Here is a 21,687-nt window from a genome sequence, read left to right as displayed (position 1 = left end):
ATGGATGTTCTGAAACTGTTGGCTTGAATATTTTTTGAGGACTTAGCAATGGACATTTTAATCAAATTCTGTGAACTCATTTGGGTTCTAGCTGTGTCGAGCTTTGCTAGCAGTATATGTTATAGCAATTTTAATGGTTTAGGTTCTTATAATGATTGGTTTGGGTCTTATTGAATTTGATATTTTTAGGTTGGAAAATTTAGGGCTGTTGTAATTATGTTAGCATCTATGTCTACAAAATTGTGGGTAGATCTTTCCAGGAACTTTGTTTTGTGCTGGTACTAGTCAATAAAAGCTACAGGCAGTTGCAAGTTTTTTTCTTTCAGTGTTTAGTCATATGTCCTGGCTTTCGTTAGTTTGTTAGTAGCTACTACACTCCACTAAGACAAGATGCTAATTCTAATTTGGAAGTTACGTCTGCACATAGTGGGTCTTTGAGCTCACTATCTAGCTTGAGCTCATTGCCAGTTAGTTAATTTCTTATCCCTACTGGTAGCAGATATTCAATTTATTTGACTTCTGAACCCGATTCAAAGTACTTGGTTTTTTGGGTTATTAGGATTTATGCGTGTCAAAGTGTTGGGTACATCTGTTTCAAATCAGTTTTCACCATTTTAAAGTTCATGGTAGCTTAGACTTTCCCTTGTCAATGAGTGAGTACATTAAATGTTAAAGGGCCAGAGTGATGGACAAGTATACTCTCAATTTCAAATGAAATGGAGATGAATGAACTAATTTGATGATCAAGATTTTATTTTGTTGCATATAACAGTGTAGATGATGCCACATGGTGAATATGTTGCTTCATGACTTAAAAATTTTAAATGGTGTGGAATTATGCACACGGTTAGATGCAACAAAATAAAGTTTTGACCATGAAATTATCTCCGGATCCTATTCCCAATCTGACACAGCTGATGCTATTTGTACTGTTGTACACTTAAAAAGAGAGTCGTAATGTTGTCCCTGGGTTGAGATGTCTTTATAATCTTGTAGTAAATTTATATTTTGCATTGAGGGTTGGGAATCATTTGATCCTCTCCGACAAACAGTATAGATTGTACAATTTGGATTGCTTTGATGCCTACCTTGTTCCTAGTTTGTGAGGACAAGTGCTTTCCCAGGATTACAAAATGGCTCTCTTATAATTGGGTTATGATTGAGAGATGTTGCAGAGGGATCTGTTACAGTTGCTACTAAGGTGCAAATCTCTCTGTTGAGGGCCAAGTCTTGAAGTTTTGTTGTGTTTTTCATTTGCTGCATACTTGATTTGATCTGTTGTGTTCTGTAAGGGAGAGATTTTTATTTGGTTTTGTGTTTAGAAGGATTATTGCATTTCGAATGCATTGACTAGGATTTTTATTCAGTTGCTGAAGAATCTGATGGAGAGTCTATATTGCTAAAAGAGCTGCAACAAGGCATGCTAAACGATTTCTTTTTACTGAAGGTAAGCATAGATAGGCCCTTATGTTTGGATAGAGTATTCATTCAAATTGGGTCAGCTGAATTTGAATTTTTTCTAACCCAGTCCAGATTTGCATTCTGAGTATGGGAGAAACACATTTTTTTTTAATAGCATTATCGGAGATGGAGAACTCTATTAAGAAGAACTCTATTAAGAAATGACTTGCTTCTCGTATGTTAGGGACATGTGCACTTATATATATATATATTAAGGAACATGTTGCAATTTTATAAAGTGGATCAGAGAAATTCCTCTCAACTTAGATGAAAACTGTCCCTTATATTTTCTAGGTTGAGCATAGCCCACCAAACGTACCTAAGGCTTTCAAAGGTGAGTTTGATGTAAATATGAGTATTATTTGGTACCTGAGAAATTCTTCAATTGAGTTTTTAAATTTTTAATTAAATAATATAGAATTTACTAACCTACTACGTAGACCATTTTTTAAAATTCATAAAATCTCATTAAATTATATGCTAAAATGGTGATACCTGAGTCATTCGATAAGAATTGATTATAAAAATTTAACTTTCTAAAAATAAAGGGGAAAAATATACAAAATCAGCCTTTAAGGTTTGCTTTATTATAAGAAAAAAATATGGTACTTTGCATTACCCTTATTATAAACTCAACCCTCGTAATTTGAATTTCATATTATAGATTCACGTGACTTTCACTATTATAGAGCAAGTCATTTCGTTTGCATTTTTAATTGGAAGCTAATGTCACATAGATAGATGTCCACGTGTCACATGCAATATTCCATATCAGCATTACACGTCATCGCCAGCATGATGAAAGTTCATATCAGATAACCACAAATGCGCTATGTAATTAAAATGGTACATGTAACTATGATGTAAGATAAAAACGTCATAACGTTCTAACTTTTTTTTTTTTTTACCTCTTCTCTTTCACTCATCTTCAATCTTTTACTTGATAGTTGAGAGACCTGCCCTAAGTTTGTCACACTGAGAGAAGCTGACAACAAAGAATTGTGAGCCCCTATGCTTATGCCTTAAGCCTGTCACACTAAGAGAGGACAACAATAAAGAATCACAAGCCATTGAATAACTTTATATGCAAATTGATCATCGAACACGAGCCACCAAACATCATTGTATGCAAATTGACCACCAAAGAAAATGGTTGTGACTCATGTTCAATGATTAATTTGCACACGATGAGATTTAGTGACTTGCAGTTTTTGGCTATAATCCTCTCTTGATTTAGTTTAGTGTGACAAATTTAGGGTAGCAGTGGAAATACTCTTGATTTTTCGGTAATTTAACCTTAATATTTGATAACAAGACAAAGTATAACTACTAAAAAAAAAAAAGGTATTTAACCCTATATAAAGTTCAAACCATAGAGGACCGATTTCTTTTTTTTTTTTTTGTTTTTTCCTTTTTGAGGTGATTTCATATTTTCCCCTGAATTAAAATCTAGGTCCATGATCTAAGGAATAAAATTAGATGGGTAATAAATGGATATCCACGGGTCAACCGTTACGTGTACATTTACTAACCAAATTAAACCTAAAAAGCCCAACGTTTTTAGCCCAAAATTTCTCAACCCGAGTCCGCCCTAAATACAAGCTTTGCTTCAAAGGAGTTTCAGGCGGTTTGGGCGGTTTGGGTGCTTCTTCGTTCGATTCCAACTCTCTGTAAGTCTCTCTCTGTGACTTTGTTAATGGGTTTGTAAATTATTTCTGATTCACGCTTTTCCATCGTCTCTCTCACACGGTCACACTGTCTCAGTGCTTTGAGAACCCACGGAGCCTGAGCTCACCTATGAGTGCTCCCCGAGCTCTGCACTTGGGCTGGTGGGAGAGGCCGTGAATGTTCTGTGTTTATTGCTCTCTGAACACTTTATAGTTCACTTCTGGGTTTTAGGTATGGTTAATGTTTGGTGATGAATGGCTTAGAATTTTGAGGTTTGACTGGTGTTGTTGGGAATTAAGATGCTTTTCCGACATGGGTTTAGTGTTATTTGATTTTATTAGAAAAGTTAAAACTGTAAGGATTAATTTGAATGCTATTGTCTGGTCTGATATTGGATATTCCGGTTAGAGAAGCACCCAAATTAGAGAAAAGAGAGGGGCTTACAATGACTTTGAGTTGATTTGTCCTCTTTTTTATTTTTGGGTGGGGGAGTTGGGGGACAATTGTCTCAAAATTCTAGAGTTTCTAATTTTGATATGAAAAGTCTTTTTGAAGAATAATAATTTATTGAAAAAAAAAAGGTAAAGCCTCGAACATGAAGAGTGTCTAAGAGATACAATAAGCCTAAGATATGAAAAATTCAAAAAGTTAACTACATCTAAAAGATTTGAAATGGTGAAATTAGAAGCATAGATTACAGCCCAATCCAAAAGAGATCTAAAAAATACAGTTTAAACTAAGCACATTAGACTCACAATCCTCAAAACATGTGCCAATTCTTTTCTCTCTAGATGCTCCACATTAAGAGTGTACGAATAACTCTACAGATAATCTCTTTGGGATGTCCCCACCCTTGAGTCTTCTAGGAATAGAGCAGCTCTAGGATGTTGCTAGGCATAGCCTACAAAATTCCAAATAAATTGAATACCAAGTGCCAAAGATCACTAGAGTACTCTCAATGGATTTCAAATGACAATTGAAGTCTTCATGTTTGTTCAAGTGACAAACAGGTCCCTTCGTCAAATTTTTTATCGAGTCTTTTTTTGATAAGAGAGCTTTTAATTTAATTTTTTATCGAGTCTTTAACGACAAACTTGCCACACCAATGAAAAAGTCACACATGTATCTAGATACACATCACCTGCAACGGAGACAATTACGTCAAAAAAATTAAAAAGGGCAAAAAATTGGGGTGGAGATCCACCTAACTGCCACCCTCCACCAGGGAGGCGATGGAAGGTGGCTCCACCCCTGCTCACCTCACAAAGGGGGTGATGAGGGCAGGTGTTCATGTTTACCATTCGTGGTGCAATAGTTACACTTTTGATCTAGATTGGGATATCAGTTTCTTATTTATATTACCTTTATGTTTATCAAACATTTTATGCTGTAGAGCAAAATTGGCTATGGCCGTGTGAAACATGAGGGTTTTTGTGATTTTCTATGAACAGTCTCCTGCAAAACATTGATGAGCAATGTATAAAATATTATTCAGGAAATTTTACAGGTCCATAAGATTCAATATCTCTAGATTCTTATACATATTAGTAGCTTTTTCACTAACCCTTTATGGAATTTTCATTTTCACAGGTAGGTGCTAATTTATTCTATATTACAAATTCCAGATTTTGAGGATGTTGTCTATTGATCCGACAAAAAAAATATCATTTAGTCGTCACATTTGTGAAGGAGATTTGGTTATTGTCTATGAGAGGCATGACAACATGAAAGCTGTTAAAGTAAGTCAGGAATCAGTACTTCAGAACCGGTTTGGTGTATTCAAACATTCGGATTGGATTGGAAAGCCTTTTGGATCCAAGGTGTTTAGCAACAAGGGTGGTTTTATTTACTTGTTAGCTCCTACTCCTGAATTGTGGACTCTGGTTCTAAGTCATAGGACTCAGATTCTCTATATTGCGGATATTAGCTTTGTGATCATGTACTTGGAAATAGTTCCTGGTTGTTTGGTTCTGGAATCTGGGACTGGAAGTGGATCTTTAACTACGTCTCTTGCAAGGGCTGTTGCTCCTACAGGACATGTCTACACATTTGATTTTCATGAAGAAAGGGCTGCCTCAGCCAGGTAAGAGATGGATATTTCCATTTGATCCTTGTGGACTGCTGATAATGATGATTATAATATTCATTTATAATGTAATATATTTTGTATAACATTAGATTTGTGATTTTTTTCTTCTTCTTGAAAGTAGAAACTAGTTCAAACGAGAGTTGAAAAATAAGTTACTAACTACTACTTTTGATCAGAGCTTAATAGCTAGGTGCATATCTGAAGTGCTTACCTAGTCTATTTGACATGATTTAACATTCGGTGTCTGTCTTGTTGAGAGGGACTCTTAAGTTATTAGGACCTCAAGAAACAAGCTTAATAGATCTCAATGATATCCAAAAAGCGTTATTATTATTATTATTATTATTATTATTATTTATGTATTTATTTTTAAAGATGTTGGAAATCTGTAGAAGTGGTGCTAGGTAGCGTCAGTTTTTGTGATTTTGAGGTTTAACATCTAATTGAGCTCAACTACTTTCATTTTGTTACTAAATATTGAGAAGATATACAGAAATTTGGATTTGATCTTTTATCATTATAGGGAGGATTTTGAGAAGACAGGAATAAGCAGCTTAGTCACTGTGGGAGTTAGAGATATTCAAGGTGAAGGTTTTCCAGATGAATTTTCTGGGTTAGCAGATTCCGTCTTCCTTGACCTACCCCAACCTTGGCTGGCCATTCCTTCGGCTGGGAAAATGTTGAAACCAGATGGGGTTTTGTGCTCCTTCTCCCCATGTATTGAGCAAGTACAACGAGCCTGCGATTCTCTTAGATCCAACTTTACTGGTATGCTTTCATGCAACTATTTCCTCAGTGTTTTTAGAATCAGGAATGTGTTTTATTTGACACGTTTTGCTTATTTTAGGTAGTTTTATCCTTTTGCTCTACCTTAAATTGAGAAATTAATGGCCAATTTAGTCACTGACACATACTTGTATATGTATTTTCTGCTTGTGTGTGTTAGATCTAAGGACATTTGAGGTACTTCTTCGTACTTATGAAGTTCGAGATGAAGGCAACCTCGGGTCTCTTCCCGGTAAGAAGCGGCAGCGTTCAAGCAAGGGAAGCATTGTGCTGGAAAATTCGAGTTCTCCCATAGTCATGGCTAGACCATGCAGTGAGGCAAAAGGTCACACTGGCTATTTGACATTTGCAAGACTCAAATGTCTCTCATTATGAGGCCACTCTTCAATTTTGTATGATAGCAAGAGTTTTTATTCTTGTATCTGCTTCGTAGGTTCACTCCAGGCATTCCTTCCGTCATTCTTGAGTTTTGAGATTCTTGATTGATTATTTGAGCCTGGCTTTGATTGTTTCATTACCTTTTATATGGTTAGTGCTCATAGTCGCCAATGGTAATTGTTCTTTGTTTTTGTTTTTAAATGAATTTACTCACACACCCATTATCCTTGGGGATGCTATAATTTTTATTACAATTTCCTTGTAAACTAATATTACAAGTTCTCATTACATTTACCACGTCAGTCACTTTGGCAGTTAAATTTGACGTCCATGGTAATTAATTATATAAAATATCTTACATGTCCTCCCTGTAACATACATCTGGGTCCCAAGTTGAAGCAGCGTACGCCACATCTTCGTCTCAGCAAATCTAGTACATGAGATCCAAACTTCATGCCCTCCATTCATTCCCACCACAAGCTAACCACCACCCAACGCTAGCATCCAAACCATAGACCGACTATTCTTACTTTCAACCATTTCGGCGGATATTTATGCTTTGACTTGCAATTTTATCAACTCATGTTTTTTACTTTAATCACTAGTTTCATCAAAGGAAGGACAAATTTTTTCTAGAAATTTTTTCCAATCTAGTCTAATATTTGTCCATGTTTAAAAATATAAATAAAATTTAATAAACCAAGTTAAAGAAAAATTGTTGTCCTCATAGGAAAATCTTGATCATTTGCTTTGTGATTAAAAATAATGATTTATATATAATGAAGAGAGTTAGATAAATTTGTTTTAGCATGATACGCCAAATAGTTGTAGTTCAGGTATCTTTCATGGATAGCAATTCAGACAGTAAATATGAGAAAACTCTTATAAACCCACATATTTGATCAAGTTTTGAGTAATTCGCCCACCTGTTTGAATAAATGGGTTTTATAAGAATTTTTTTATATTCATTATTTGAATTGCTAACCATCCGGATAATAATTGGGGTTTTAATAATTGTGACAGCAAATTGCCATCAGAATCTTTCAGTCATGACAAACCTGATACATTATCTGGATCTGAATTGTGAGTTTGTCCCATGCAACGTTAAAACCTCCTCCGTTTCTGTCTCCAACACTTGCTTCTTCAACTCCACAAAATGCAGAACACTGCCTTAGTTCTGTCTCTCTCAACCCCATTTCTGAAACCTCCAAACCCAACCAAACACTCTAAATTCACTCGCCTTTCACTCTCATCGTCTCCCACACCACTCGGCCTCACTTTCATTCATGGACTCCCACCAAAAAGTTTTCTTTATGCATTTTCTTCGCCACGCTTTAACACGCCAATATTTGGTTCCCTTTCTATTTCGAGCCAAAGAAACAACAAGTTCAAGCTCAGGGCTGCTTCGTCGCCGGAGAATGCCGACGATACCGTGAAACCGAGCGGCGTGATTAAGACTTTGCAGCTGGGCGCCATGTTTGGGATTTGGTATATTTTGAATATCTGCTTCAACATCTACAACAAACAGGTCATCATCTATATCTTTTACTCCACGTGTCAGCTCGGCCTTCTTTTTAGAATACTAAATGATCTCCGTAAAAGTATTAATCGTTATTCTAACATGATCATATCGGTAATGTTTGGTTAATCTCAAGACTGCTAGAATTTAAATGCTACGGCTCGTTTATAGGTTCTAAAAGTCTATCCATTTCCTGCGACGGTTACAGCATTTCAAGTAGGCATTGGGACTTTGATGATTATTTTGATGTGGGCATCCAATTTTGTTACCAGGCCAAAGATTACTTCTTCGCAGGTACCTTGTTCTTTTGATTATACAGTAAAATGAGCTGCATCCGGCTCAGTAATTTGAAAAACATTTAGTGAGCTGCTACGGTATTTGTACTGTTAACTCACACATAGGTTGTTTGAAAAATTTGCTGAGCCGGATGTGAATGTTGAATTGCGTATTCGCCCGTTTGATTGTGTGTGTTTTTTAATGAATATTTTCACTTTTCAGCTTGCAGTAATTTTACCACTGGCTGTGGCGCACACAATGGGGAACCTCTTGACCAACATTAGTCTTGGGAAAGTTGCTGTTTCGTTCACTCACACAATCAAAGCTATGGAACCCTTTTTCACGGTTGTACTCTCTGCCTTGTTTCTTGGCGAGGTAAGCAATTCTATCCTATTTTGGGGGTCTTTTCTTTTGAAGGTATTATACACCCTATTTGTTCGAAACTTCGAAGATTATGAGAGGACAGTATCAGTATCAGAACTAAAAGCAATTAGGCCCCATTTCTTTGATTTCTTAGAATTTGTTTATATGAGTTCTTCTTCTTTTTCCTAATTGGTGTTTAATGAAATTGGAAAATGTTTCAAAAACCCCAAAAGTAATAACAAAAGAATGACATTTTGTTATAGGTTTGGAATTGCAGAAGATTTATGAAGAATTAGGAACTATGTACTTGGTTTTCTTCTCTTTCTAGCGTAAGTTTTCTGGCATCAAGAAAGGAAGAATTAGTACCTACATCCTAGTCGTGAATGGGAAAATGCTATTCCATTATGTCATTCCAAGTTGTCTGAGTAATTCCCATGGGAACTTGATTTGTATATCAATGCATGCTTTGAAGTGAACTGGGAACTGTAACCTGTGCCCTCCTGAGTCCTTGAATACCAAGAATCTGAAGGAAATGATTGAAGTTTCTATAAACAAAATCTATCCTTATGTGTGTTTCTCTTAAATAATTTAAGCTGCCTTGGTGGTGATTCGCTTTTGCACTTACATCCCCTTTATATGAATTGATAATCTGAAATAAAAAGATAGATATTTTAGCATTTGATGATGAATGGTGGCAAAGGCACTCTATTTTCTACTTCTGAAGATGTGCTTTCTTAAATTCCTTATTCTTGTGACCTTGAAGATCTATACTAGTGCAGGCAATCTATGAAGGTGCTTGACTAGTACATGTTCACATCATGTACCACTCTCCATTTAATCTACATATAAGATTATGTGACTTGAGTTTTGACCATCCTGTGCAAACAGAGGCCCACTCTCTGGGTAGTTTCCTCCCTTTTACCAATTGTGGGTGGAGTGGCATTGGCATCTTTCACTGAGGCCTCTTTCAATTGGTAAGAGAGCAAACTACAGTTGTCTCATTAAGGAGATTCCTTCAGACACAACCATGGATAGATTCTGCTAATAGATAAAACAATTACATTTGCTCAAAAGCCCGGTTACTTATGATACTTGACTCATCTCTCCATGTTGAAACAGGACCGGTTTTTCTAGTGCAATGGCTTCGAATCTGACAAACCAATCGCGTAATGTATTCAGCAAAAAGTTAATGGCTAAGGAAGAGGTAAACAACCCAGATTTATTTGGCTAAGTTATTGTATAATCTTATCTTCTAACAGTATTCTTCGACGATTTTCCATAACCAGCATTTTGTTCATAACAGGAAACTTTGGACAATGTCAATCTCTTCTCAGTAATAACCATTATTTCTTTTATCCTGTTGGTTCCTGCGGCTATTTTCTTGGAAGGCGTTAAGTTTAGTCCTTCATACCTTCAATCTGCTGTAAGTAGTGTATTTAAATAGTGAGAGATTACTCCCCACTTATTATTACTGTATAAAATAAAAGAAGAAGAAACCCTGCATCAAGCAGTTCTCTTTTCTTTTTTGTTCTAGGCAAATCAGGGTTTAAATGTTAGAGAACTATGTGTGAGATCACTTATGGCTGGATTCTGCTTCCATAGTTACCAGCAGGTGAGGCCTTTGATTCTTTGTGTTCTGTTTCTATTTGCTCAGTATACTGCAGACCATAAATGTGCATATATAGCTTCTTTTAGTACTGATTCTGCTTCATTTTTTTTGGTTTTGTGTTATGTAACTTATGTTAATCATAACTTGCAATGATAGAATGCATTTTGTTTTTCTGTTCGTTTGAGATAACAGGTTCAAATTCTAAAGCTTAAAATTTTTTGAGCACAAACCCTACAAAAAATAATCAATTGCAATTCTAGTCTTCTAGAGATAGAGAATTACTCAAAAAACTGTTGAAAACTTGAATCACTCTGGTTGACTATTTTAGGCTGCTCTAAATCCTTTCTCAATTCCAGTAATTTGACAGTAGAAACATTAGAAGTATTGGGAGAGGCAAATAATCTCTCATGTTAGTCAGTAGTTGTCTATTGAGATTTGAGCACGTCCTTGTGAACGGTTCGATTTCACAGATGGACTTCCAGAGCTGCTTTTTTTTGGTATAATTCTTGGGGACCCAGCCTTTTCTAGTCAAGATTCTGTTGTTGTAGCTTATGTGGTTTAAATAAGCTTCAATTACAACCTAAAACAAAACAAAACAAAAAAAGGAAAAAACATTTTTGTCTGAAAATTTTATCAGGATATATGTTCTTTGGCTCCATTGTTTCAACTTCATGGACAACTATAATTGACTTTGAGCCCATATTTTGGGATTCAGCTTTGATCGAATTCCAATTGGAAATGAATTGTTGGGATTGAAACACATTCCCTTACGTACTATTATAGAACACGTACATGTCTCAATCTCAACGAGTCCAATTTCGGCCAAACCCCATATTTTGTAGTACCCATTTTGCTCAGGCTAATTCTATTGTTGTTTTTTTTTTTTTTTTTTGTGTGTGTGGGCAGGTATCCTATATGATATTAGGGAAGATATCACCTGTCACCCACGCGGTTGGAAATTGCGTGAAGCGCGTGGTGCTCATAGTCTCCTCAGTTATCTTCTTCCAAACCCCTGTCTCTCCTATTAACTCCCTTGGTAAATTATTCCTTGTAACCAAATATTATGCATTCATGTGAAGTTTCTCTACTATCTCTCTTCCTTCTTTTACGTTCATCTCGATTTGCTTTTACTGCAGGAACTGCTGTGGCTCTTGCTGGAGTCTTCTTGTATTCAAGAGCAAAGCGGATAAAGCCAAAGCCGAAGGCTGCTTGATTTTTACTGTAAATAAATTTTTTTAAAAAAATGATTGTAATCTTTATCCATTCCAGAGAAAATTCTAATTTGTTTAGTGTGAAGATCATTTTTTTTGTGTGCCATAGTTTGCTCTTACACAGTATCCATCAATTGGTCTTCCTTGAAAAAAGAAAAAAAGAAGAAGGTTCTACCTAATAAAATCACAGGCGTCAGAACTTAAAATCTGTTTGAAATTGCATTTGAGAAATAGAGTTTTTAAGTCAAAAAGAGCTTTTGGGCAAAAGCTTCATTTTAAAGTTTTTGCCAAAAATGCGTTTTGGCCATTTTAGGCTTTTTAAACCCTTAAAAGCGCTTTTAATTTATTTTACCAAACGAGTACTTTTTTATTCAAACGGACTTTTTGAGTGTTAAAAGCACTTTTAAACCTCTTAAACGCAATCTCAAACATGCCTTTAAACTAAGTTTCGAACCCAAAACTTCTATTTTGATATTATGTTAAATCATTACTTATACTAAAAGCTTAAATTAATAGAAATTGGTGAATATAATCATTTAATTTAAGGCAAACTTCACTTGTTTTCCTTGATGTTCTATCACTTTTGCAACTATACCATTAAACTTTAAAAAATTGCAATGTCAGGTCATTATGTTTGAAAACTTTAATTTGCATTGTCACCCATCCATTAGGAATTTGTATTAAAATATATAGTGAACTAAAAATAATATTATTACCTCATGAATATTATGAGCGTTAAAATTGTGACAATTGGCAAGGTAAAATTATGACAAATGAAATTGTTATTTTGTTATTTAATGTTGATTTAATTTGATCCACCAATGATTAAAAAAATTATACGCGACATATTAGCCTGGACATTCAAATTGGAAAATCAAGAAAAAATAAATAAAGAAATGAAAATAATTTGTTTGCGAATAGAGATCTATAGGATAAGCTTTGAATTTGGGTAAAATTTAAATTAAATTATAATGAAAAACCAATGCATACGGATCGGGTTATAGCCTAGTTAGAATAATACGTAAATGATTAAATTCATAATTTTATTATCAATCAAATTTTTGGATCAATAATATCTATCATTTACGTCTTCTCAAGGCTAGATCTCGAAACTCAAAATAATTAAAAAATGATTTAAATGATCAAGTTCAAAATTTTTTATTAGTTTAAATTTTTAGAATAAGTGATGATTTAATAAGAATATATCTACATGCGTGTGCCTAATGATGATGGCTTTTTGAGACCTGTTATTTTTTCATTTCCCATCCATTTTTTTTTTTCAAACTCACCAATATTGAATTTGTAGGACTCACATTGAGAGTTCTACATATCCAATGATAGATTTGCTAAATAAAATATGAACTGAGATTGATGAGAGAAAAAAAAAAATAGCATTTCCATAGCTATATATATATATATATATATATATATATATATGTATCCTTAAAACCCAAAAGAGAGATATTTATAACAAATACCATGATAATTAACTAGTACTCCAAACTTCCACACATAAGTGAGGGATAGTACAAGTCTAACAGCTCTTAATAAAAACTAATCCAAATATTTTTTTTTTCCTTTTTGGGATATGAACTCACACATACGAAAAAGAAAGAAAAAACCCTGCAGAAATGACATTTAATCCACTACTTGCATGATCTTTTCATACCCTTTTGAGAAGCCCACCAGGAATTCCACATGCAGATGGCGGCTCAAAGCTTTCCCTGACATATCATCTCCAGCAAATCCATCTCCTTCAACTCACCCTGCATAAGACTATCCATCTCGAAATGCATCTCAAACTCCATATTGCTGCTGTCATCAACCACAGGATTGCAGGGGATCTCCTCAAGCATGGACACAAAGCCATTGTTTTCAGGAGCCATGTTTTTGTCTGAAAACAAATCCAGAGCCTTGTTATGATCGTACGGTGGGAGTGCTGTCCAGTCTGTGGAGGTGACATCTGAGCCCTCCATCTGAATTTGGGGTTTGGTCATCATCACATTGAACATTTGTACGTTTGACATTTCTGCTGAGAGAGTAATATTCTTGTCGATTGTGGGCGAAGTTGAAGTAGAAAGGCTCTTTATGTAGCTTTGCAAGAGGGAGCCCTGCAGACTTGGGTCCTTGCATTTCTTCTTTGAATGCTGCCTTCTTTTTGTTGCATTCCAATGGTTTTTGATAGTGTTCTCAGTCCTTCCTGGCAGCCTCCTTGCAATTTCTGCCCATTTGTTTCCTATTTCTTTGTGGGCTTCAATTAGTATCATATCTTCCTCCTCACTCCATGTATCTTTCTGCAAAAACACATTAGGGTTTGTCAATATACGGAAAATGAGAGATCTGTGTAACATGCATGCACGTGCAAGATATATATAGTATAATTATCATGATACGTAATACTATATAATAAACCCATTTGTTTTTAAGATCAACTATATATAAAAATTAAGACAAAACCCTAAGAAGGTAAATGCTAATAATTAAACTGACTAATTAAGACTAGCCAAAAAAACAAAAAAATTTAAATGATTAAGATATATATTAGTAATTAATTTAGTTCAGTCATTTTCTTGTTGCGTTGAACTCATACTTAATATTATTAAAAATAAAATAATAGGATCTAGGTAAAGTTTTAAAGAGAAAATGAACATTATTTCTAATAATATTAGATTATTAATTATAATCGTATTTATTGGAAATGTCAATACATCTTATTTTGAGTAAGAAGTTAAATTTTACGTGCAAAACTACATTATCAAATGCTAGTAATTTCATGATTTCACATTAATGTATGCCACTAAAAAAATTTAGTCAAGAAAATCTTTAGCAATACTAGAAATAGAATCAGGTGAAATAGAAAAATACCAATGAATATTTATTCAAATAAAATTGCAATTTCATCATCTAAATTGGAAACTTATCTCATGGTATTGTCAAAATATAAGAGTATATAATGTTAAATACTACACATCCATCCCACTGGATTGATGTAGCTATACACATCAACCATTGGATCAGCCTTGTTAAAATAAATAAATAAAAATATCAAGAGATGGCTGACACATTAGCTCAATGGGATGGGAGTGGAATAGAAGTATAATATTTAGCATTAATCAAATATAAAACAGTGAAAACCTAGTTTATGATGCATTATTTCTAATGAGCTAGCTAGCTAGATGTGTACTTCAAAAATGGCGAGGTATGTTTGACCTAGGGTATTACTTGAAACTAAAAATCAGAATTTGAAAGAATTAAGAGATTGAAACTTTATTAAAATAAAATCACCATTTCATCATATATATATATATAAGGCAAGGTTATATATACAAGGAACGAATAGGAGAGGGGAACAATTTACGTGCAACACCAACAATATATCAAGGGCCATCTGTTTCAGGAGTTCACAATCTATCTTGCTGATGATCAGGTATGGTTAAAAAAAAGTCACCATGCCATGTTCTTAATTGCCTTGTCAAACAACAACTTAAAAACGATGGATAAATTTACAAAAAACAAAACAAAACATATTGACAAAGAAACAATATCAACAAAAATGCAATGTAATAATCTCCATATATTCGATAAGACACATCAAAAAGGTAAATATAATTACTGATTAATTTCCTGATTAATGCATGACTTAAAATGTATAGCATGTGTGTGTATAAGTATATGTCCCATAAAATTTGTTCTAAAGTAAACTTTTTAATATATTTAGGGCCTTTTTTAAAAGACTTTCTTATGATGGCCCCCTTCAAAAAAAATAAAATAAAAAATAAAAAATAAAAAATAATGCAACCTAACCCCTTATAGAGTTAATTCTTAATTATTTTCCTAGTTATAATTAAGTAGACCTAAAGCGCAGGTATTCATATATTTTAGAAAGTAGACCAACAAGAAACAATAAAAGATAAAAATGCATCTTAATTAATTATTAATAATCTCCACACATTTGGTAACGTAGGTATCAAAAAGTAAATACAATTATCAATTATTTCTTAATTTATGAATAACTAAAAATGTGTAACATGAACATATGTATATATGTGTATGTGTGTATAATTGGATAGGATAGCGCTCACATACTTTAGAAAGTGCGTCGTCAAAAAACACAATAACGGAAAAAATGCAACGTAATAATCTCCATATATTTGATAACACGTGTAAAAAAAGTAAATATAATTACCAATTAGTTCTTACTTAATTAAAATGTAACTAAAAATGTATAACATGCATAAGTTGATAGGGTAAGAGTTCATGTACCTACTTTATAAAGCGCGTCGACTTGAAAATAATAACGACAAAAATGCAACGTAATAATCTCCATACATTTGATAACACATGTTAAAAGAGTAAATATGGTTGTCAACTTTTTAATTAATGAATATCTAATTGATAACACCAATGCCGCCACCGGCGACAACAACAACCCCGGGCCGATGCAAGTCATAGATGATAATGATGCCGTGGAAGAAGCTAAAGAGGATTCAAATGGCCTACTTGAGAGCGTCAAGGAGAAGATGAGTAATACATATCATAGTCCGAAGCATGGAGATCAGAGAGGGAGTTTTCAGCAATGAAAGGTAGGCAGAGGAGAGAACTTGATTTTGGAGAGGACGGTGGAGAGATGGTGGTGGGCTTGGTGGCGGGAGGTGTAAATTTGGAGGAGGTGGGATGGTTTAGTGATGGTGTGGAGCAGTTTGGCCATGTGAGCTTGCTCTAGTGATAGAACCAGTTGCTCTACCACCGGCACCGACGGTACCTCTGCGATGTCCTCCATGATATTTTTTTTCCTTTCTCTTTCATTTTTTTTGTCTAAAGCTTTTCTTTTTTGTTATCGTTAAAAACTAACGAATCTTGGCCATTCAATTTACTAACCGGAGATGTCGAGTTATTTTATTAACCGAATGTTAGTCGATCCTAAATACTTAAGAAACCATGCCAATAAAAAATTAATAATAGCTAAATTTCAAATTAAGTAATAATCTCCCAATATTACACGCGTAAAAAAATAAAAATAAAAAACAAAAATTCAACTACCCATTTTTTAATAAATGAATAGCTAAAAATGTATGTGAATGCATATATGTGTGTAATTTGAATAACTGTAAAACACAATTGAATAAAAAGTTGTGTTTTTGTAAGTATTTATATATGTATGTATATATTATATATGGAAGATATATAACATAGGGCAAGAAGAAGAAGAAGAAAGGGGAAAAACCCTAATGTCTGGCCGCAAGTGATTGTGCCATCTCTCCCTACACTGCTTCCCCACTCTTCCATTCAGCATCTTAGCGATTTGAGACCATTTCTTAACTCCAAGCTGATCTACCAACTGCACCAGCTGCCTGCAAACCAAATTCTTCATCAATCAAAAACACAAAACCCTAATTGAGAAAATATATATATAAGGTTCCTCTTGCCAAAAAATTAAAGAAATTAATTAACCAAAAAATAAAGTATATATATACCTGTCTTCTTGAAGAGTCCACTGGCCTTTGATTATGTTGTTTTTCTTTTGAATTTTGGTTGCCTTTCTTATGTTCACTCGCTTCCTCTTCTTCTCATCATAAGCAGCAGCACTCCTGTGATATCCATTTTCCAAGGTTATGCATGAGACGTCATCTGCCAGCCTAACATTTGCTGATCCAAGTTCTTGAATGTTCAGAGGCAGAACCAAATTTTTCTGAGGATTATTATCCCAAAGGCCTACAGAATTCTCAAAGCCATGCATGTTTCCATCAGATGCTAAAAGGGTAGAAGCATAGGCATTGAAATCCTTCAGAAACTCCTCAGAAGCCCATGGGGCTTGAATCCCAGCAAGGGGGTCTGAGGAAGACTCCTCAACGTTGAAATGATGATGATGATCATCATCAACATGGTTCTCATCAGGATTCAGACTAAACCCACTGATGGGAAAGTGGTGGTGATGATGATCATCAAAATGCTGAAAATCATGAACCAATTCCTTAGAGGAAGAGGTTTCTACGGAAAACCCATTTGTTAAATCAGCTGGTTTCAAGGGATTATCAGAGAAAAAGCTGGAAAGAAAAGGAAAATCCTCTCTTAAGCTGTTGTCAAACTCCATGCAGTGGAGAGAAAAAGCTCAAGAAAGGAAGGGTGGTTTAATGTGGTGTAATGGGGGGGCTCTGTCTCTGTGGGCTTTATTAGTGTGAGAAGGAGCAGGGTTGTGGGCCCACTTGATTCAAAAACCGTTGGTCATTCCTGTGATCCTACGGCTGAGGTTAATTGTTGATTGTGACTGTTGAGCTTCCCACTCTTAGTATTTTCAAGGGGGGATAAAAGAAAAAAGAGTATAAATGATTAGGTCGTTATATGGTGTTGTACTTTAGGAAAATTCTCGGACAGATGAACAACACATGGAAGACATGTGCTGCTCTTCGCTGCGTTTTAAGGCATAATCCCCAAAACGGCATGCTTCCCATGTGTATATTTTTTATTAGATCAGAGCCACCAAAGCTAAGATCACGGTTCTATCGGGCGAATCGGACCGTCGGTATGTGTTCTATAAGCTAGGAGAGCTATAATTAATTCAACAAATTAAAAGAAAATGTTTATAAGCTAGATTGAAATCTCCTCCGCCAATTAACTGTTTGAATTACACCTGATTTGAATAGATCGCTTGTTTTAAGTAGGTACGCATGCACCCTATACTGCCTAAGACAGGTGGATCTCACGGCCTTCGTCTCACGCAATGACAACCAATTTCATAATTATGTTTCTTAGCTAAGTGCCAACTAAATTCGAGAAAACAAAGTCCGGGTCATGTTTCCAGATATTGTAGCTTTAAATGCTCTTTTCTTTTCTTTTTTAAATTAAAAAATGATACAAATCATTAATTTCATTGCACATCTTCGATACACAGTTGATAGACAAATCCACGTTGAATTTGTGAAACTCACAAATATAATGATGAATTTGCAAAAAGGATGAGCATGGGATGAATAATGGAATGATGAATGACATCTCATTTTTATTAGAATTGTGAGTCGAAGTGAAAAAAAATGAGTGTGATCAATTATTTTGAGGATAGTTCAAATACTAAAACATTCAATTCAAAATGATTTTTTTTTAGGTAATCTTTTCATCAAAATTAATAGAGATACGGTTTATAAATATGACCAATTAGAATAGAGATTCTCAACAATTTTTTTTTTGTCTGAATGGAGCATGTTTCGGACTGGTGGGCTCCATAACAACTCTCTTACATTTGTTGTGCAGACTACAAGCAATCCGAACAACAAATTGCATGTTGTAGATCCCAATCCGTCATTTGGAGCTAAAATATAATTCAAAAAAAAAAAAATCCAACAGTTGATCAAATACGTATATAAATGGATTGAGATTCTCTGTTAATTATTAGATTGTTCACAATTTACAAAAATCCAAACAGCTTAAAAGAATGCTTGTACTTGTGAGGTTCACTTGTTTCAAACAAGTGAGTCCCACCTTCTAAGTTGTCCGAAACAAGTGAATCTCACAATTCCCTCTCTTAAACTGGTCAAATTTTTACCGGCCTAATTTCTCTTTATCCTTTACAATAAAATAAGCAAGCCTCTTTTAACTCTCATAACATAAGGGTTATTCTCTTTTCTCTATATTTCTATCAAAGTTATAAAAAGCAAATTCCTCTAAAAAGAAAGTCCTTAGCACCGACCAGTGACGTAAATGGGTTTTAGATAGAATTCACAATTTTATTTTTTATTTTTTTGTGGGGGTGGGGTTGGAAACTTGGAGGGGTCCTAAAGGGAGGGTAACAAAGTCATTTCACAACAAAGGTCGGTGACGGTAACCATATTTTTTGTCGTTTAGGTAATAAGGTTGAAACCTGGAAGGGGTTGTTTGAAGCCAAGACTCATGTCAAGAGCTGTGTGTGCAAATAAAAGCTAAGCACTTAATTCGTAACTGACTTTGCAATATCTCCTTAATTGGCATCCAATTTAATGGCCCTATTTATTCATAATTAAATTATTGCTATACTTAGAAATATACACTTATTTGATATGGATATTCCCAACTATTTTGTCTATATCCATTTCTCTCCAATTTTCTTCCTGCAGTTATATATACCACTAACATTTTATTCAACCTGAGTTAGAAAAAATCTTATTAAATTGACATTAATTTATCCATATAACATATGAGAATTAAAAAAAAAAAAATCACCTACTCTAAAAAGGAAGGCATTTAAACCCAATTTATAAAATTGTCATATTTCCCTTTAGCACGTGATAATCATATGTTTTTTTTTTTTTAATACTTCCAACTATCTTACAATACTGACGTAACCTTTGGATCAGCCATTGTTAAAAAAAAGATAAAAAAAATAATAAAAAAAATAATAATAATAAGGATTAAATGTGGACTGTCAAGTCAACATTGTGTGATAGTTTTGGGATAAAATTAATGCGATTTCTAGCATTACTTCTTCTTCTTTTTTTTTTCCCTTACCATGTAAGAATCATATATATATATATATATATATATATAAAATATATATGATTCTCACATGGTAAGGGACACATGACAATTTTATAGACTGAATTGAAGAAAGTTCATTTTACCTAGTTTGGAGAAGAAAAACTCTTATCTAAAAAGAATAATTATTAATTTAATAGGCCGGGTTGGAGATTCCTGAAACACTCTGTCCAAGAAGAACATATATCAATTTAAAATGTTGGATTGGTGGAAATCTCCAATCTGGCTAGTTTGGATTATAATTTTGTCATTTTCGTAATATTCTGTTTGGAATGTAGAAGCAACAAAATTGGAGTTTAAACAGCATATATATTATTTCATTAATTTTCTAGTTCTCACAGAAATTGTGATACCTTATAATTAATAATACATAAGAGTAAACTATGGGTTTTTTTTTTTTTTCAAGGACAATAAAGATTGTACCTTAATGTATTTTAATTTAATTCAGTAAAACGCTTGATAAATATTTTCAAATCATTAAATAAATTAAAAAAAAAAAGTTCAAATCATGAAAGAAGAATATTTTTGCATGCATTAAAAGAGAGAGAGATAAGTGTGAGATGCCCATAGCAGGAATATCCTGATCATGTGGCGAAATGTAGTGCATGAAATACATGTGTAACAACAAAAAAACAAAAAGAATTGAAGGACCCACCCTTGCATTTTCCTTTTTCACTTTCCCAATTTGAATATTAAAAAAGAAAAAGAAAAAAGCAGGATATATAAGCCTTGTCCCATTTCTCTCCTGGTAGCAGTACGGCTTCCACAAAAATACAATACAATAACCAACCAGATATATACTCAAAACGACATGAGGAAACTAGCATGGGCTACCAAGGTATATAGACAGACATATAGACAAAGGAAAAATGTTAAGACCTATAATTTTTTTTTTTTTTTTTTTTTTTTAACTTGTTGATACGTGTTAACATGTGATATGTGATTGCATAATGTTAATTTTTTCTTAGTGGTTGACATGACTCCAATCACATATTGACGGGGACGTATACAAAAATTCTTATCAATTGGGGTTAAAGCATAAAAAAGAAATATATAAAAATAGGAGGGCTAGAGCATTGTATAAAAAAATATAGGGTTAAATTCATTTTACCCCCCTAAAGTTTTAAGAGTTTTTCAATTCGAACCTCAATGTTTAAAAATTGATAATGTACCCCCCTAATGTTTCAAAAAATTTCAATTCAGACCCTCTGTTACTAATTTCCGTCTAATTTGACGAAAATCATCCAATGTGTGTCTCACGTGGGATTTTGATACCCTTTATTCTAATTTTGCTCTCATTAAAACCTATGAAATTACGTAATTACCCTCAATTTCATGGGTTTTAATGAAGGTAATTACGTAATTTCATATGTTTTAATGAGAGTAAAATTGGAATAGAGGGCATCAAAATCCCACGTGAGACGCACGTGGGATGATTTTCGTCCAATTAGACAAAAATTAGTAATGGAGGGTTTGAATTAAAAATTTTTGAAACATTAGAAGGGTACATTGCTAATTTTTAAACATTGGGGTTCGAATTGAAAAATTCCTGAAACTTCAAGGGGTGAATTTTTCTCAAAAATATATTAAGATTGAAGGACACTTGTTGACGCATTGACATGCATCGGCAAGTTGCAAATGAATTGTAGAGTAATTGTAAGTTTGACGTTATTCTTAGACCAAACCAAATGACACTTCTATATCTTCCCTAAAGAAGTCCCCCGTGGCTTGAGGCCCTTGCCGCCGTTGGTTAAACTTAAACTAAACCCCATTAACGTTTATCTAGGATGGTGTTGGTTTTGATAGAGCAGCCTTGTCGTCGTTG

At 34.1% G+C, this 21,687-nt stretch overlaps 3 protein-coding genes across 3 annotated transcripts; 2 read left to right on the top strand and 1 right to left on the bottom strand.

Moving 5' to 3' along the window:
- The first annotated feature begins 3,049 nt into the window (after positions 1-3,049).
- Positions 3,050-6,518, top strand: LOC132182386 (uncharacterized). Its single transcript, XM_059595620.1, has 4 exons — positions 3,050-3,131; positions 4,720-5,212; positions 5,742-5,986; positions 6,165-6,518. The coding sequence occupies exons 2-4, from the start codon at positions 4,764-4,766 to the stop codon at positions 6,377-6,379; spliced, it is 909 nt and encodes a 302-aa protein (XP_059451603.1). The 5' UTR covers positions 3,050-3,131; positions 4,720-4,763; the 3' UTR covers positions 6,380-6,518.
- A 988-nt stretch (positions 6,519-7,506) lies between these two features.
- On the top strand, positions 7,507-11,379 carry LOC132182466 (phosphoenolpyruvate/phosphate translocator 2, chloroplastic-like). The gene is made up of 9 exons (XM_059595720.1): positions 7,507-7,910; positions 8,073-8,195; positions 8,400-8,552; positions 9,429-9,514; positions 9,660-9,744; positions 9,844-9,963; positions 10,075-10,152; positions 11,056-11,185; positions 11,286-11,379. Exons 1-9 carry the CDS (start codon positions 7,539-7,541, stop codon positions 11,360-11,362), a joined length of 1,224 nt encoding a protein of 407 aa, XP_059451703.1. The 5' UTR covers positions 7,507-7,538; the 3' UTR covers positions 11,363-11,379.
- Positions 11,380-12,953: 1,574 nt separating this feature from the next.
- On the bottom strand, positions 12,954-17,451 carry LOC132182211 (transcription factor MYB98). Its single transcript, XM_059595401.1, has 3 exons — positions 16,835-17,451; positions 16,585-16,711; positions 12,954-13,654 (listed from the first exon to the last, which is right to left on the bottom strand). The coding sequence occupies exons 1-3, from the start codon at positions 17,449-17,451 to the stop codon at positions 13,073-13,075; spliced, it is 1,326 nt and encodes a 441-aa protein (XP_059451384.1). The 3' UTR covers positions 12,954-13,072.
- Positions 17,452-21,687: the final 4,236 nt, after the last annotated feature.

Source organism: Corylus avellana, chromosome ca5 (assembly GCF_901000735.1).
Source record: "Corylus avellana chromosome ca5, CavTom2PMs-1.0".
NCBI classification, from domain to species: Eukaryota; Viridiplantae; Streptophyta; class Magnoliopsida; order Fagales; family Betulaceae; genus Corylus; species Corylus avellana.
This window is presented reverse-complemented; position numbering and strand designations above follow the sequence as displayed.

Excerpts from the sequence above, each read along its gene's own strand:
- LOC132182386 (XM_059595620.1), top strand. The coding sequence starts at position 4,764 with ATGTTGTCTATTGATCCGACAAAAAAAATATCATTTAGTCGTCACATT. Across the intron at positions 5,213-5,741 it reads GAAAGGGCTGCCTCAGCCAG|GGAGGATTTTGAGAAGACAG; the intron begins GTAAGAGATGGA and ends TTATCATTATAG. Across the intron at positions 5,987-6,164 it reads TCTTAGATCCAACTTTACTG|ATCTAAGGACATTTGAGGTA; the intron begins GTATGCTTTCAT and ends TGTGTGTGTTAG.
- LOC132182466 (XM_059595720.1), top strand. The coding sequence starts at position 7,539 with ATGCAGAACACTGCCTTAGTTCTGTCTCTCTCAACCCCATTTCTGAAA. Across the intron at positions 7,911-8,072 it reads TCAACATCTACAACAAACAG|GTTCTAAAAGTCTATCCATT; the intron begins GTCATCATCTAT and ends GCTCGTTTATAG. Across the intron at positions 11,186-11,285 it reads CTCTCCTATTAACTCCCTTG|GAACTGCTGTGGCTCTTGCT; the intron begins GTAAATTATTCC and ends CTTTTACTGCAG.
- LOC132182211 (XM_059595401.1), bottom strand. The coding sequence starts at position 17,451 with ATGGAGTTTGACAACAGCTTAAGAGAGGATTTTCCTTTTCTTTCCAGC. Across the intron at positions 16,712-16,834 it reads TGGACTCTTCAAGAAGACAG|GCAGCTGGTGCAGTTGGTAG; the intron begins GTATATATATAC and ends TTTGGTTTGCAG. Across the intron at positions 13,655-16,584 it reads ACTTGCGGCCAGACATTAGG|AAAGATACATGGAGTGAGGA; the intron begins GTTTTTCCCCTT and ends GTGTTTTTGCAG.